This window comes from Carettochelys insculpta, chromosome 22 (assembly GCF_033958435.1).
Source record: "Carettochelys insculpta isolate YL-2023 chromosome 22, ASM3395843v1, whole genome shotgun sequence".
NCBI classification, from domain to species: domain Eukaryota; kingdom Metazoa; phylum Chordata; order Testudines; family Carettochelyidae; genus Carettochelys; species Carettochelys insculpta.
Window position 1 is genome coordinate 18,406,128 of NC_134158.1, and position 13,557 is coordinate 18,419,684.

General features: G+C 62.9%; 1 protein-coding gene across 2 annotated transcripts; it reads left to right on the plus strand.

Moving 5' to 3' along the window:
• The first annotated feature begins 5,111 nt into the window (after window positions 1-5,111).
• On the plus strand, window positions 5,112-13,557 carry SIX5 (SIX homeobox 5). 2 transcript variants are annotated; one of them, XM_075016816.1, is made up of 3 exons: window positions 5,112-5,797; window positions 8,798-9,984; window positions 10,711-13,557. In XM_075016816.1, exons 1-3 carry the CDS (start codon window positions 5,130-5,132, stop codon window positions 11,298-11,300), a joined length of 2,445 nt encoding a protein of 814 aa, XP_074872917.1. In that variant the 5' UTR covers window positions 5,112-5,129; the 3' UTR covers window positions 11,301-13,557. The 2 variants fall into 2 exon arrangements, with proteins under 2 accessions (XP_074872917.1, XP_074872918.1); XM_075016817.1 differs by lacking the exon at window positions 10,711-13,557 and having other exon boundaries at window positions 5,112-5,726; window positions 8,798-8,954.

Sequence of the window (13,557 nt, forward strand, 5' to 3'; positions counted from 1 at the left end):
TGGGAACCTGCCCCCGGCAGCAGCTGGCTCCAGATGGACACACCAAACAATCCCTTCAGCCCTAGACGCCGTTCCCGGTAAGCCCAGTGCCTGGGCGACGGCCCAGTTGATTAGCAGAGAGTCCACAGCCACCAGTTTCTGTGGGTGGTGCACATCTGCACATGCCTCAGTGCACAGAAAAAAATTATTCTGCCCACAGATGAAAAAAAATCAAGAGAGAGCCCTGGCCCTAGCAGTCAGATCCCTGGGGCCAGGAGTTTCACAGGCTTTTGGAATTTGCTTCCTGCTGATGTCACTTGACCATCTCTTTGACCTCCTGCCCTGCGACAGGAGAGCTGCCATCTCCCTGGCGCTACGTTACAGCCCTTCCCTGCATCCCCTGCCCCGTCCCTGGACTAAGAGACCCGTCGCTGCCTTCCAGATGCACTGCAGTCATTTACGGTGACCTTTGATTCTGCCCTGGGCTGTGGGACACGGTTTGGCCTGCGTGGCCCAGGAACCCCAGACTGGGCTGCCCCCTCCATTTGCAGGCCCTGGGAGTATTTTCCTGGCAGCCATGCAGCAAAGTGGGGCAGGGCTTAGCTGAACATAGGGCTGAATCGGGCTCACAACTGGGGGTGCAGATAGAGGTCAGGCCGTGGGTCAGGCTGCCTGGAATTCCTGTGCCTGCTCTGACCCATCGCCCCTGGCAGAACAACACCCGGGCACAAGGGGGCCCTGACAGGTGCAGGGAGCCACCCGTCAGGACCAGAGTAAAAATAGCCCCCAGCTGCTAGGGGTGACAGGCCCCAGGAGACCCCGTGCAGCAGCCTGGGAGGTGCTGCTCTAACCACTTCACCCCACTCCTGCAGCTGGGGATGGAGGCCTGGATCCCAGCTCACACCACTAGATTCGCCTCCCATGCCAGAGCCAGGCTAGAACTCAGGACATGGACAGTTCATGCCAAAAGCTGCCCCCTGCCCCCATGCTGGCCTGGAAGGGTCAGTAGAGCCGGGCTCAGCCTACATCACACCATCTGCCTGCACCCCGCTTCTCCTACAGCAACAGCGCCCCCCTGTGCCCATCGGGGAATCGCAGCCCTCTAACCCAGGGTTCACAAGGAGCTGTGCCTGCTGCGGGACCTACCCCCCATAGGCAAGTCCCCCACCCCCACAAGGAGGCATCAGCAGGGATGGGGCAGATAAGGAGCCTGAGAAGACTCTTCAGCACCTGCTTCTGTGGTGGGGCAGGGAGGTGCCCCGGCTGCAGGCAGGATTTGACCCGGGTGCCCGCTGACTTTGGGTCGGGGGCCATGGGGCTGCCCATCACCATAGAGTCTGGGCACCAGCCTCATAACATCCCCAGCAAAGTTCCTGTGGGTCACTGGGGGAACTAGGCCCCCGCCCCAGGCTGAGGTCTGGGTATGTCAGTTCTGTCCCTCTACAGGATGACTCCAGGCAACTTGCTTCAGGGAGTGCTTGCTGGGAGGGCAGTGTGGGGCTGGGGGGAGAAGGGGCAGCGTGAGGCCTGGTGAGCAGGCAACTGAGTGGGGGCAGCGGGCAGTTCCAGGTTTGGGGGACAGGCAGGAGTGTGGGGGAAGGGGCAGGCTTGGGGGACAGGAGGCAGTGCAGAGCCAAAGGGGAGAAGAGTCGGGTTTAGGGGCTAAGAAGGGGTCGGGTGGGGCAAAGGGGGCCCATGTTCTTGCTCTGGAGAAAAGGCCTTTTGGAAGGGGAAGGTTTGGCTCAGGGACTCTGCCCTCCCCCATCGCACAGAGGGAGCAGCTGCAGCTGGACCCAGGCCCCAGGCAGGTCAGGGCCCAGCTCTCTCCCAGCCCCTGCTGGGATCTGGTCTTCACCTCACACTGGAGCACCAAGATGTAGCAGCTGATGCGCACCTTGCTCTGGGAGAAAGGACACACAGTGACCGAGATCAGCGCCCCGTCGGGCTGGGCACCCCCAGACACACAGCGACCAAGATCAGGGCCCTGAATTGGAACAAATGGGCCATTCCCAGTGTGTTGGGGGGGTCACTAGAGGGTGTCTCTCCACTGGGATGTAGTTTCTGTTTCCTGCTCTGGGAGGGGGTGGGGAAGTGGCCTGGCACATGTGGGGCTGGGCCCGGGCACTTGAAGTCCTGGGCAATGCTGTGGCGTGGCTGTGGAAGTAACTCTCCCAAGCTAATGTGGGTGGGGGGGGTGGTCTGAGTCCCTGGCAATGCTTCAGGGGAAAACTCTGAGAAGTAGGCCCAGACTGACAGCTGGGGATAGAACCCAGGAGTCCTTCCCAGCCCTCCAAGTAAGCCCCCGCCTCTCGCTCCTGCAGTTCTACAATGAACCACCAGAGGATTCTCCCAGCTCAGGTTTATCCCTTGTTGGGGGGCAGGGCAAGACCAGGCAAAGCAAGGTGGGGGAGGGGGCAGGGGCCACTCTGACTCCCTGGGAGCTTTATGGGGATTCACCTTGGCACTGGGAACTGCCTGTGGGGCTGGATGTGACTTTTGGCTCTGGTGGCCCGGTGCTGCCCTGATCCATCCAAGTGATTAGGACAAGAAGCAATGGGCTTAAACTGCAGCAAGGGGGGATAGGGGGTTAGGTTGGACATTCCTGTCAGGGCAGTTAAGCACTGGAATAAATTGCTTAGGGAGGTTGTAGAATCTCCATCACTGGAGATATTTAAGAGCAGGTTAGACAGACATCGATCAGGGATGGTCTATACTCAGGGGTCTGCAACCTGTGGCTCTGAAGCAACATGCAGCACTTCAAGGGCGTCTTTGTGGCTCCCAAGACTAGAATTGCAAAATTAAAAAAAACCTCCTGATTATTTTCGATAAACAGAGAACGTCTAATAGCCCCAAAAGCACAACTCCCATCTAAACAGCAAACAACGTGTGATCTTGGAATGTTGGCTAACTCCCCCTTATGTCCTCCCTGCAGGGAGAAGGCTCAGGAGTGACAGTCAGGCAGACAGTGGGACAAACACACACGGAAACTGCGAGGAAATAGATTAGGTAAAAAGTTTGTGAACATCCTGCAGTGAGCCTGTATTGCGTTACAAACCACTGTGGGTGCGCAGTTCTGAAAACAGGGGTTACAAAAAGTCTGGTTTAAGGTGATGCATTAAGGACAGTCTCAGGTTCACTGACACTGCAGCTCTTGAATTACTGATTTTTTTTTACCGAATTGGAAAAAATGGCTCCTCCTGCTCTTTTGGTTGCCGACCCCTGGACTACCTAGAGCGTGGCCCTGACATGAGGGCAAGGGACTGGACTCAAAGACCTCTCCAAGGTCCCTTCCTGTTCCAGTGTTCTGTGATTCTATCTGCTCTCCCGGTACCCAGCCTGGCTCCCTCTTGTCCCATCAACATCCACCCAGGAATGAGCCAGGAGCCACCCAGCTGATTAGCACAGCCCCACAGCCGCCAGTGTGCGTTTCTATTGGTGGTGCACATCGGCACAAGCCTCGGTGCACATAAAACTTATTCCACCCATGGCAACCTTGCTGATAACCTGGCCCTGGGGCTTAGCCAATGGCAGCTGCTCCCCACCCTCGCCAGTGGCAGGCAACTGTTGCTGTCTCTCCCCAGGGCTGGCTGCGAGTGGCAGGGTCAGACACATCCTGGGGGCAGAGGGGTCTGCCCTCTAGGGACGCACCAAGAGCTCTCATGACAGCTGGGTCTGCCCAATCCATTTTCTCTGGGCTCCCAACCTAGTTCTCTCCCAGCTCAGCTGCTGAAAACGCTCTGCACCCCACAACCCCTCCCCACCCCAGGGCAACCTGGATGTGGGGACCCAGCCATGGGGCGGAGTCAGAGCCAGGCATGAAGGAGGCAGAGAGCCACAAATGCACAACCACCTACCACAGCAACCGACACACACACACAAAACCTCATACAAGTAATGAGCACATTGAGGACCGTTACACTCACAGGTGTGCAGCAACCAGCCACACTCCTCCCAACACTGACAAGGCCACACAAGCCGATAACCACAACTCACACAACAACCACGCCATGGGGAGTGAGGCGGGAGTTGTCCATAGGGGGAGTCCCTGGCTACCCTGGCCCCAGCCTCTCCCAGCAGGGGGCTCAAGTGGGGCATGGGCTGGCTGTGGGGGGGGGCTCCCGGCTTGCCCAGACTCAGACCCTCCAGCAGGGGGTGCTGTGGGGAACGGGGCTCTTCCAATGTCCCTTAAAAATCCTGCAGCCCTGGCTGAGCTGCGGCATGTCCTGCGCTGTCCCCTGCTCCACCAGCCCCGGCTGAAGTAACCTCCACCCAGCACAGCTGCAGTCGGGCCGCCGCTGCCCATGGGGCCCTGCAATAATGAGAAGCCAGTGGGGCGAGGGAGGCTGGGGGATCAGGAGAGGTGTAAGGAGAAAGGCACATTGGAAGGTGCCTGCAGCTCAGTGGTTTGAGCATGGGCCTGCTAAACCCGGGCATTGTGAGCTCAATCCCTGAGGTGGCCGTTCAGGGGTCTCTGGGGCAAAGAGAGATGGTGCTTGGCCCTGCCAAGGGGGCAGAGGCTGGACTCCATGAGATCCCTTCCAGCTGCACGAGACGTGCTGAGACCTTTTCAGCCCCTCCTGGGCCTCTAGACTCTGGCCTGAGCAGCCATGAGGTGGGGAACAGCCCGGGGGGGAGGGCTCACCATAGACCTCCCCCCGCGCACCCAGACCCCCTCTGCTTCCAGGGGCGCCCAGCTCTGCTCCCCCCTGCCACCAACTTCCGGCTCTGCTCCCCGCACGCACACCGGGGGGGGGAAGTCTGCTCCGAGCCTGGGGGGCGCAAGGCGCTGCCCCCCCCCCACTCCCAGCCAAGAGCCCGAGTCTCCCCGCGGTAGCGGGGCTGAGGGCCCGGCCTGGGCGCCCCCTTCGTCGGCTCCCGCCTCGCCTCGCCCCGCCCCTCCCCCTCCGCGTGGCAACGTGTTTGGAAACTTTTGCAAAGTGGCAGGGAACGCGGGGGGGGGGGCGGGGCAGAGGCGGGGGGGAGGGGGCGCTATTTGGGTCGCTCCCTTTGTGTGTGTGAACGGGACGAGCCAGGCTGGCGCTCTGGAAACGGAGGAAGCGGGGGGAGGAGCAGGAAGAGATTGGGGGGGGGGAGGCCCGGGAATTCGGGGGGGGCGGGGCGAGGCGGGAGGAGGCACCCGGGCCCCGAACATGGCTTCCTTCCCTGCGGATCCCGCCGCGCCCGGCCGGGGCGAGCCGCGCCAAGTTGGGCCAACTTCGGCGGCCGCCCCCGCGCCGCCGCCTCCCGCCGCCGCCTCCCCGCCGCGCTTCTCCGCCGAGCAAGTGTCGTGCGTGTGCGAGGCGCTGCTGCAGGCCGGCGACCCCGGCCGGCTCGGCCGCTTCCTGGGCTCGCTGCCGGCCGGGGCGGGCGAGGAGGCGGCGGGCGAGAGCCTGGCCAAGGCGCGGGCGCTGCTGGCCTTCCAGCGCGGCGACTTCGGCGAGCTGTACCGGCTGGTGCAGAGCCGGCCCTTCGCCGCCCCGCACCACCCCTTCCTGCAGGACCTCTACCTGCGCGCCCGCTACCGCGAGGCCGAGGCGGCCCGGGGCCGGGCGCTGGGCGCGGTGGACAAGTACCGGCTGCGCAAGAAGTTCCCGCTGCCCAGCACCATCTGGGACGGCGAGGAGACGGTCTACTGCTTCAAGCGCCGCTCGCGGGCCGCCCTGCGCGACTCCTACGGCCGCAGCCGCTACCCCAGCCCCGAGCAGAAGCGGCGCCTGGCCCGGGACACCGGCCTCTCGCTCACCCAGGTCAGCAACTGGTTCAAGAACCGGCGGCAGCGGGACCGCAGCGGGGGAGGCGCCGGGACCCCCAGCAAGAGGTAAAGGGGGGGGCGGGGAGCTTCCCCCCCCGGCTGGGCAGTAATCCCCCGGGGGGGGGACCCGCCGCCCCTCCCCCGAGCCCGGAGACCCACCCCCCCGGGGGGGAACCCGCCCCCCTCAAGCCAGTGAGTCCCTCTGGCAACACCTTGCCCTGAGCCCGGACGGCCCCCCCCCCAGATCAGATAGCCTCCCTGGGGAACCCACCCTCACCTGGGTAGCGCTTGCGCCCCCCCCCCCCCCCCCGGGAACCCAACTCCTAAAGCCAGAAAGCTCCTCTGGAAACACCCCCAAGCCTGGACAGCGCCCCCCCCCCGCCACGGGAGCCCAGATAGATGCTCCTGGGAACCCCTCCCACCGAGCCCAGGCAATCCCCCCCGGGAATCCCCCCAGAGCCTGGAGAAGCCCTCGAAGGAGCACCCCCTGAGCCTGGACAGCCCCTGGGGGAACCAGCCCTCCCACAAAGCCCAGACCGCCCCCCAAAGCTGGAGAGCCTCTCTGGGAACCCCACCCCCAAAAGCCTAGACAGCAACCCCCCCAGAACATCTCCCAAGTTAGGGGAGCCCAGCCTGGATGCCCCCCCCCCCCAGGGAACCCTCCCAGCCCCCTGCAGGGCGTTCCCTGGGGAAACTCTCCAGCCCAGACAGAGAGCCCTCCAGCCTGAGAAAACCAGGCCCTGCCACCCCAGTCTGGACAGAACCCACCCCCAGAGCCCAGACAGCCCCCCCTTGGGCAACCCCACCCCAGCTCAGACAGACATCTCAGGGGGAACTTCCCCCACCCCTCAGAAAGCTGCCCCCTTCCAGAGCCTGGAGAGCTCCCCTGCACCAGGGGCTCCGTGGAACCTAAATGGTCCCTACCATGGGAGCCTGGCCAGCTCTCCCCGGTTAGGACCCCCCTCCCCCTGCTGGACAGCCCCCGCATGGGCCCAGACAGCCCTCTGCAGCCCTTCCTGTGCTGGGAACCTGCACCCTGAGAGCCTGGGCAGCCCCTCCTCAGGGCCTGGGCAGTTCCCTCCCACACCCACAGGGCGCCCACCCACCCCTGTGGGAAATCTCCCCTCCCTTGGGGAATCTCCCACAGCCCTTCTTTTGTGGGGGGTCACCCCCCTGTGAGTCCTGACACCCACCTGCACAGAGAACCCACCCCCAGTGGGAGCACAGAGAGCTCCGCCGTGTAGGGAAGCCACCCCCCGATTGTTCCTGGGATCCCCTCCAGCCGCTAGCTCCTGCAACCCCAGATCTGGTACTATCTCTGCAGGGACAGCCCTAGATCCTGCACATCCTCTTGGTGGGGCTTCCTAGACCCTATTGTTCTCCCCTCTGTGCCCCCCAGAGCCTGTGCACCCTCTGGGCTCCACCCAGGCTGCCTTGCAGGACTCCCCACCTCCGATCATTTACCCACTTCCCCCAGGAAACCCCCCACCCGCCAGCTTATGTACCCCCCCCAGACTGAGGGCTGTCTGCCCCTGCAGGGGCCCCCTTAGAAATTATGCCCTCCCAGATTCTCCTCTGCAGGCTCCCCATCTAGACAGCCTGCTCCTGCAGGCCACCCCCACAGAATCCTGTGTACCCCAAAAAGCCTGTACAGGGCTCCCCCCTCCAGCCAATTCACTCTCCCTTTGGATCGCATAGGCACACCCTGCAGGGAGCTCCCACGTGAGCTTTAGGGAGGGGGTCCCTGACCTCCTGAAGGTGTCCCTAATACCAGGGTGAAGGGGACCCAGGAAAAGGAACCCTGCAGGCAGGTGCCCACAGTGACATGGGAGGAGATACCCCAGTATCTCAGCCAGCTGCAGGGAAAAAGGGACCCCAGGACCTCTAGGAACTCCTAAATTGCCTTTCCCCCACCCCAGGAAAGGAGAAATCCCTTTTGGGGGGGGACCCCCAAAGTAATGTAGTAATAGACGCAGAAAGTCAAAACCCTACAAGTGGTCCAAGTCTACCTGGTTGTGGGGTGCACTGGAATGAGACCACTCAGCAAGGGGTACAGCTCCCCTCCCCAAATTTGTGCCCTGAGGTCCTGTGTCCCATTCCCATCTCTCCCCAAGGACCACCTAGCAGTCCCCCACATGTTCAGAGACAGCCCCCCAAACTTATCCCCCTACAAGTTCAGGAGCCAGAGCTGGGAGCCCCAAGAGAAAGCTGGAGGCACCCCACAATCCTGTGCACTCCCAACCCAGCCCCCCACATTGCTGGAGCTCCCTCCAATGACAGTAAGGTGCCCCCCAAAGCCATGCAGCTTCATCCATCTCCCACTGTCAGTTGTTACCCCCCCATACACCCTCAGTACAAGAACAGAGAAGGGGGAGGATCTCGGCATGGTACCCCTCATGAGGTCAGAGCCCTGCTCTGTGTGTGTATGGGGCTTGGGGAGCTGGGATGTGGGGCAGGCAGACGTCTGGCATCCCTGGCATGGGGAGGCTGAAGGGGACCCCCCCTTTGCTGTGGCAGGGGAACAGGGTGCTAGCAGCGCTCATTCAAAGAGAACATAGCCCAGGCTCTGCGCTGCTCTGCCTGGATCTGTGGGTCCAGGGCCTCGGCTGGGGGAATTGGGGCACAGCCCCAGAGACTCCAGGGGAGAGATGTCAATTCACCTTGGCTGGGAATCTGCTCGTTTGCGCCCCAGGGAGCTGTGGTGGAGTGACCCCAGCTGGGGGCTGCCCTTGCCAGAGTTGGGGGGGCAGCTTTCATGGCTGTTACATCCAGGAACTCCTGACCCACCTCAGGTGCTGCCCAGCCCCAGGAGCTGGCAGACTGACTGGCCAAAGGGGAAACTGAGGCACAGAAAGGGGCTTGTCTAGACAGCCAGAGCTAGGATCTCATCCCGGGGCTCCTGAGCCTGTCGGCTCCTCTACCCACTGGGATGTGCTGCCTCCGCCAGCCTTGTGGCTATTGGCCCCCCTTCATGGCAGGCTGAAGCTGGAGGTTTGGGGTAACGGGGAGGGAGGCAGCTTTGACTGACTCCCACCGCCCAGCCTGACGGTCCGTCTCTCCCCGCAGCGAGTCAGATGGGAACCCTAGCACGGAGGACGAGTCGAGCCGGGGGCCGGAGGAGACGGAGCTGGCCGCGGGGATGCCCGCTGTGCCGGACGGCGCTGTGGCCTCAGGGAACCTCTTCCTGCCCGCGCCCACGGGGGCCTGCTCAGGGGCCTCGTCCATCCTGCTCAACGGCAACTTCATCACCACCGCCGGCCCGCCGGCCGTGCTGCTGAACGGTGGCTCGGTGCTGCAGGCACCGGGCGGGGTACTCATCAATGGCTTGGCCCTGGGCGACAGCCAGACCATCACTCTCAGCCCCGTGGCGCCCATCAACGGCACCGCCCTGGGGGGGGCCAAGACCCCGCCCGGCGTGGAGTCGCCGCCCGCCGCCCCGGCCAGGCCCGACGTCAAGGCAGAAGCTGGCGAGGCGCTGCCCAGCCTGGTGTTCAGCCCAGTGGCTGCGGAGGTGAAGACGGAGGCGAGCCAGGCCCTGTCCGAGCCGCCCCCGGCCACGCCTGACCCCAAGGGGGCGCTGCTCCCCACGCCAGCCGGCTCTGTGCCCCAGGTGGTGCCGTCGGGGGAGGAGACTCCCTGCCCAGCCCCGGCGCCCCCTCTGCCGGTGGCTTCCGGCTCCCAGGTGGTGCCTGGTTCTCAGCCCAGCCAGACCCTGCCTGTGACGTCGCCTCCTCCGGCTGCTGCCCCGCTCCTCCAGGGCTCCCCCCTGCTGTCCTTCCCCGCCCTCACCTCGCCCCTCCCGGGGCCGGCGCAAGGCCAGGCCGCCCCCGTGCCCACCGTGGTCCACGTCTCCGCCCCACCCCTGATCCCCATCTCCCAGGTCTCACCCCCATCCCAAGTGGTGCCCCTGTCCCAGCCGGCCCCGGGGGCCCCAGTGCTGTCGCCTCCCCAGATGGTGCCGCTGTCCCCCACCCAGGTCTACTCGGTGCCCCAGGGGGCCCCCGCCCCGCAGCTGGTGTCCATCCCGCCGGTGCCCCAGGGCTCCCAGCTGATCTCACTTCCGCAAGTGGTGCCCACGTCCCAGGTGGTGACGCTGCAGCAGGGGGTGGGCCCGATCCAGATCCTGGCCAGCGCTGCCCCCCTCAAGGGAGGGGCCCCCCCGGCCGCCAGTGGCACCCTGGCCCCAAGCAACGTGCACCTCATCAACACCAACGTGGGCGTGACCACGCTGCAGCTGCCCTCCGGCGCCCCAGGTACCAGCCGTGGCTGCTGTGCTGCCGGGACGGGGGAGGGACTGTCTGCTCCTGCCCCAGCCTGGCGGGTTGGGGGTGCCCAGGCCCACAGGAGGCCAGGGAAGAGCTAGAGGAAGGACTGGAGAGGTGGGAGGGGGCGAATCTGGTCCAAAGAAGTCGAGGGCTGTGGACCCACCTCGGCGCTCCTCGCGGACCAGGCAGAGGCAGGGCCGGGGCTCAGCGAGATCCTTCCGGGCTCGCTGTGGTGTTTGGGGAGGGGCTCTTGGCCCCACCACCCGGGGGTCTGGAGAACTCCCTGAGGCTTTCCCCCAAGACCCCATGTGTCTCCAAGCCCTGCCCCAGCCAGGCTCCGGATACAAGACCGGCCGGGGGGGCTGGCCCCTTTGAGCTGGGACAGAGTGCGGGCCTCCCCCAGTAGGTCGGGAACAGAGGTGGGAGGAGAACCTGGAAGTCCTGGCTCCCAGTCCCACCAAAGCTAGTCAGGACTCCGGGGTTCTCTCCCCGGCGCTATAGGTGTGGGGCTGGGTGGTAGAGCAGGGTCAGGACTCTGGGGTTCTCTCCCCGGCTCTGCCAGGGTGGGGCTGGGTGGGTACAGAAGAGGGCTGGGCCAGGACTCTGGGGTTCTGCTACCTCTGTTGACTGATGGGGGGTGACTGTGGGCTTCTCCCTGCGAGATCACAGCACAGCCCCACCTGAGCGTCCCCCACCCCCTTCTCCCCCCTGCAGGGAACTTCCTCCTGACGAACCCTGTGCCAGGTGGTGGCACCATCCTTACGGGCATGACACTCCAGCAGGGCAAGCTCATCCTGACCGCCACCTTCCCCGCCACCATGCTGATGTCCCCGGTGCTCTCCACCCCTGCTAGCGGCCTGGCCCTGCCCGTCAAGCAAGAAGCGGTACCGCCGGTGAGCACCGGTGCCCCCCTGCTGGCTGCCGGTGTCTCTCCAAGGCCAGGGAATGCCGAGGGCGCAGGGGCGAGCCAGCTGTTCGGGGCAGAAGGCGCGGCCACCCGCCAACCTGGCGTCCTCTTGAACTTCCCCCAGGAGGGCCTGGTGCTGCACTCAGGGGCGGCGTGGCCTGGCTCGGGGGGCATGGAGATCCCAGCCGCTGGCACCGAGGGGCTCTTTGAGATGGAGAAGGGGGCAGTGGAGGTCCTGGAGGGCACGGAGTCCAGCGGCCTCCTGCTGCCTGCGGGTGAGGGGCTGCTGCTGGGCAGCACAGCCAGTGACCCCCTGGACCCTGAGGGCCTTGACTCGGACGAGAAGGTGCTGACCCAGCTGCAGTCAGTGCCGGTGGAGGAGCCTCTGGACTTGTAAGAGGCTGGGAAGGGGGATGCGAGAGGGGACTGGGGCAGCACCTCGTGGGGGGCTCCTCAGCGCCCCGCCCCCAGTGCCTTCGCTGCCCCCGGCCCATCAGATCCAGACTCTGTACAGCCTCCATGCCTCACCCTGGGCCCTGCTGCCGACATCTGGGCCATTGGGCGATGCCAGAGCTGTGGGGCACCCATGACCAAACACTACAGTGCAAAGGTGCGGGCGGGGGAGAACGGGGGGGAACCAGCTGCTCACCCCACCCCCTTTTCTGGAAACACTAAGCGTCTTCCCAGCCCCAGAGTGGGGGGTGGAGCCGTGTGGCATCGGGGGGGTGGGGGGGCAGGCCTTGGTGCTAAGGGAGCTGCTGATGGGACCCCAGACCCCTTGCTCGCTGTGGGAACCTCTGACTTTGTGTGCTGGGCGGAGGGAAATGTGCCTTGCTCCCATCCTGCCTGGGGTGAAGGTGGTGCCAGGTCCCCTTTGTGTTCCCCAGCCAGGCCCCTTGTGGGATCTGGGGGGCAGAGAATGCTCCAGCCATGCCCCTGGCCAGCCTGTGCTGGATTGGGGTCCCTCCCACCCTGGTTCTGCTGCCAGAGGGGCACAGAAATGTGAAGAAGGAAATCCAAAGTCATCCCTAGTGACTTGCCCTGAATCCCACACTCCCTCCCCTGTCCGCTCCCAGATGCTACAAAATTCGCTGACCTGACTTATTATTTTTTTTTACGTGCAAGAATTTATATATAAAAATCTTATATATATTTTTAGAATGAGCTAATCTGCTGCGTGAGTCCAGCGTGCCCGGGGCGCCTCGCCCCACCTGTGTTTAATGGTCTCACTCTTTTTGAAAACACCCTTCCAGCAGGAGGGCAACGCCTCACGAGCTGAACCTTTTATATTAAAAAGAAAGTGCATTTAACTTTGGTAAACTTTCACTACATCTGCCCGGCGGTGGCTCCTGCCCTGGCCAGCAGAGGACGCGTTTCCCGCTAACCTGGTGGGTTGGGTGAAGTGTTGCTGGATTCATCAAAGGCTCTGAACATCCTCAAATCTCCCCACCACGGAGCTGCTGGAGAGCTGGGTTGGTACAGGGTCTTCTCCATGCAGGACAACTAGGTTCTTGATCTACAATGGAAAAGGATCCCTCAGCCTGTGGAATAACCAGCTTCTAGAGGCACAGCTAAAGGAGACCGCCATGTCCCAGATCCTTGTCAAATCAGATCCTGGCCTTGTGGAGTTATCAGGTTCCAGACCTGTGCCCAGTGGGGATTTCCATGAAATAACCAGGTATAGAGCCATGTTGGAATGCGATCTCCTCCACCGTGAAACTGTTGGGTTCTAGATTCGCTGCAGAGTGGCATCCCTGCCCCATGGCGCACCCATTTCCAGACTGACTTTGGGGTCGGTGCTCCGTTGTCATGGAGTGACTGGGTTCTACATCCATGTCTAGAGGAGAGCCCCACCTCAGGGAGTAGCCTGCTTCTTGGTGCACAGCAAAACGGGAACCTCCCAAGGAAACCGGTGGGTTCTGGAGCCTTGCTGGAACTGGAGCTTCGTGTGAGCAGCTGGGTGGGTTCCAGAGTTCTAGATCAACATCAGACTGGGTCCCAGCTCCATGGAGAGTCCAGGATCTAGATCCACAGTGGGGTGGGAGCAGCTGGCTTCCCTTGGACCCACCTCAGAACAAGCTGCTCTTTATGGTTTTCAACTCGTCTTCGCAACCGCCTCCCGACCCGCTCCCTCCTCTTCCTCGGTTCCGCCTCTTCAAAATCCAGGGCTTCCACCGGGGACTCCTTGATGCTGCGCAGACATGAAGTCCTCGAGGGAGCAGGCCTCCTGTGCAGCTTCTGGGTCCCTCTGGTTCTTTGAGAGGGAACAAATGAGGAAGTGGGTGTCACCTTCTGTCTCGCACGAGTGGTTCCTCCCCCTCCAGCCATGCGCCACGGTATTCTGCCGAGGGACCCAGACTGGCCACTTGAAATTTGGGGCACTGCCCCCTGCCCGGCCCTTCCCCTGGCTCCTCTCACCAGGTACTAGTGTGGCTCATGATTAATTTTTTTTTTCCCCCACTGTTTTGTTACATTTTTGTTGTTGTGAGGAACAATCATTTCTACCCGATTTTTTTTTTTTTAAGACGCTTCCGGCGTCGTCCCCTGTACGTTATTACTGTCTATATGGTTTTTATGTAGCACTCTGTGTGTGTCCGTCTGTCTGTCCATCCAGGTACTGTACGAAATTTGTATATCCATAAATATATCTCTAT

What these genes read in the sequence shown, in the direction of transcription:
- SIX5 (XM_075016816.1), top strand. Translation starts at nt 5,130, where the DNA reads ATGGCTTCCTTCCCTGCGGATCCCGCCGCGCCCGGCCGGGGCGAGCCG. An exon ending in GCCGGGACCCCCAGCAAGAG is followed by an intron (nt 5,798 to 8,797) that starts GTAAAGGGGGGG and finishes CTCTCCCCGCAG; the next exon opens with CGAGTCAGATGGGAACCCTA. An exon ending in GCTGCCCTCCGGCGCCCCAG is followed by an intron (nt 9,985 to 10,710) that starts GTACCAGCCGTG and finishes TCCCCCCTGCAG; the next exon opens with GGAACTTCCTCCTGACGAAC.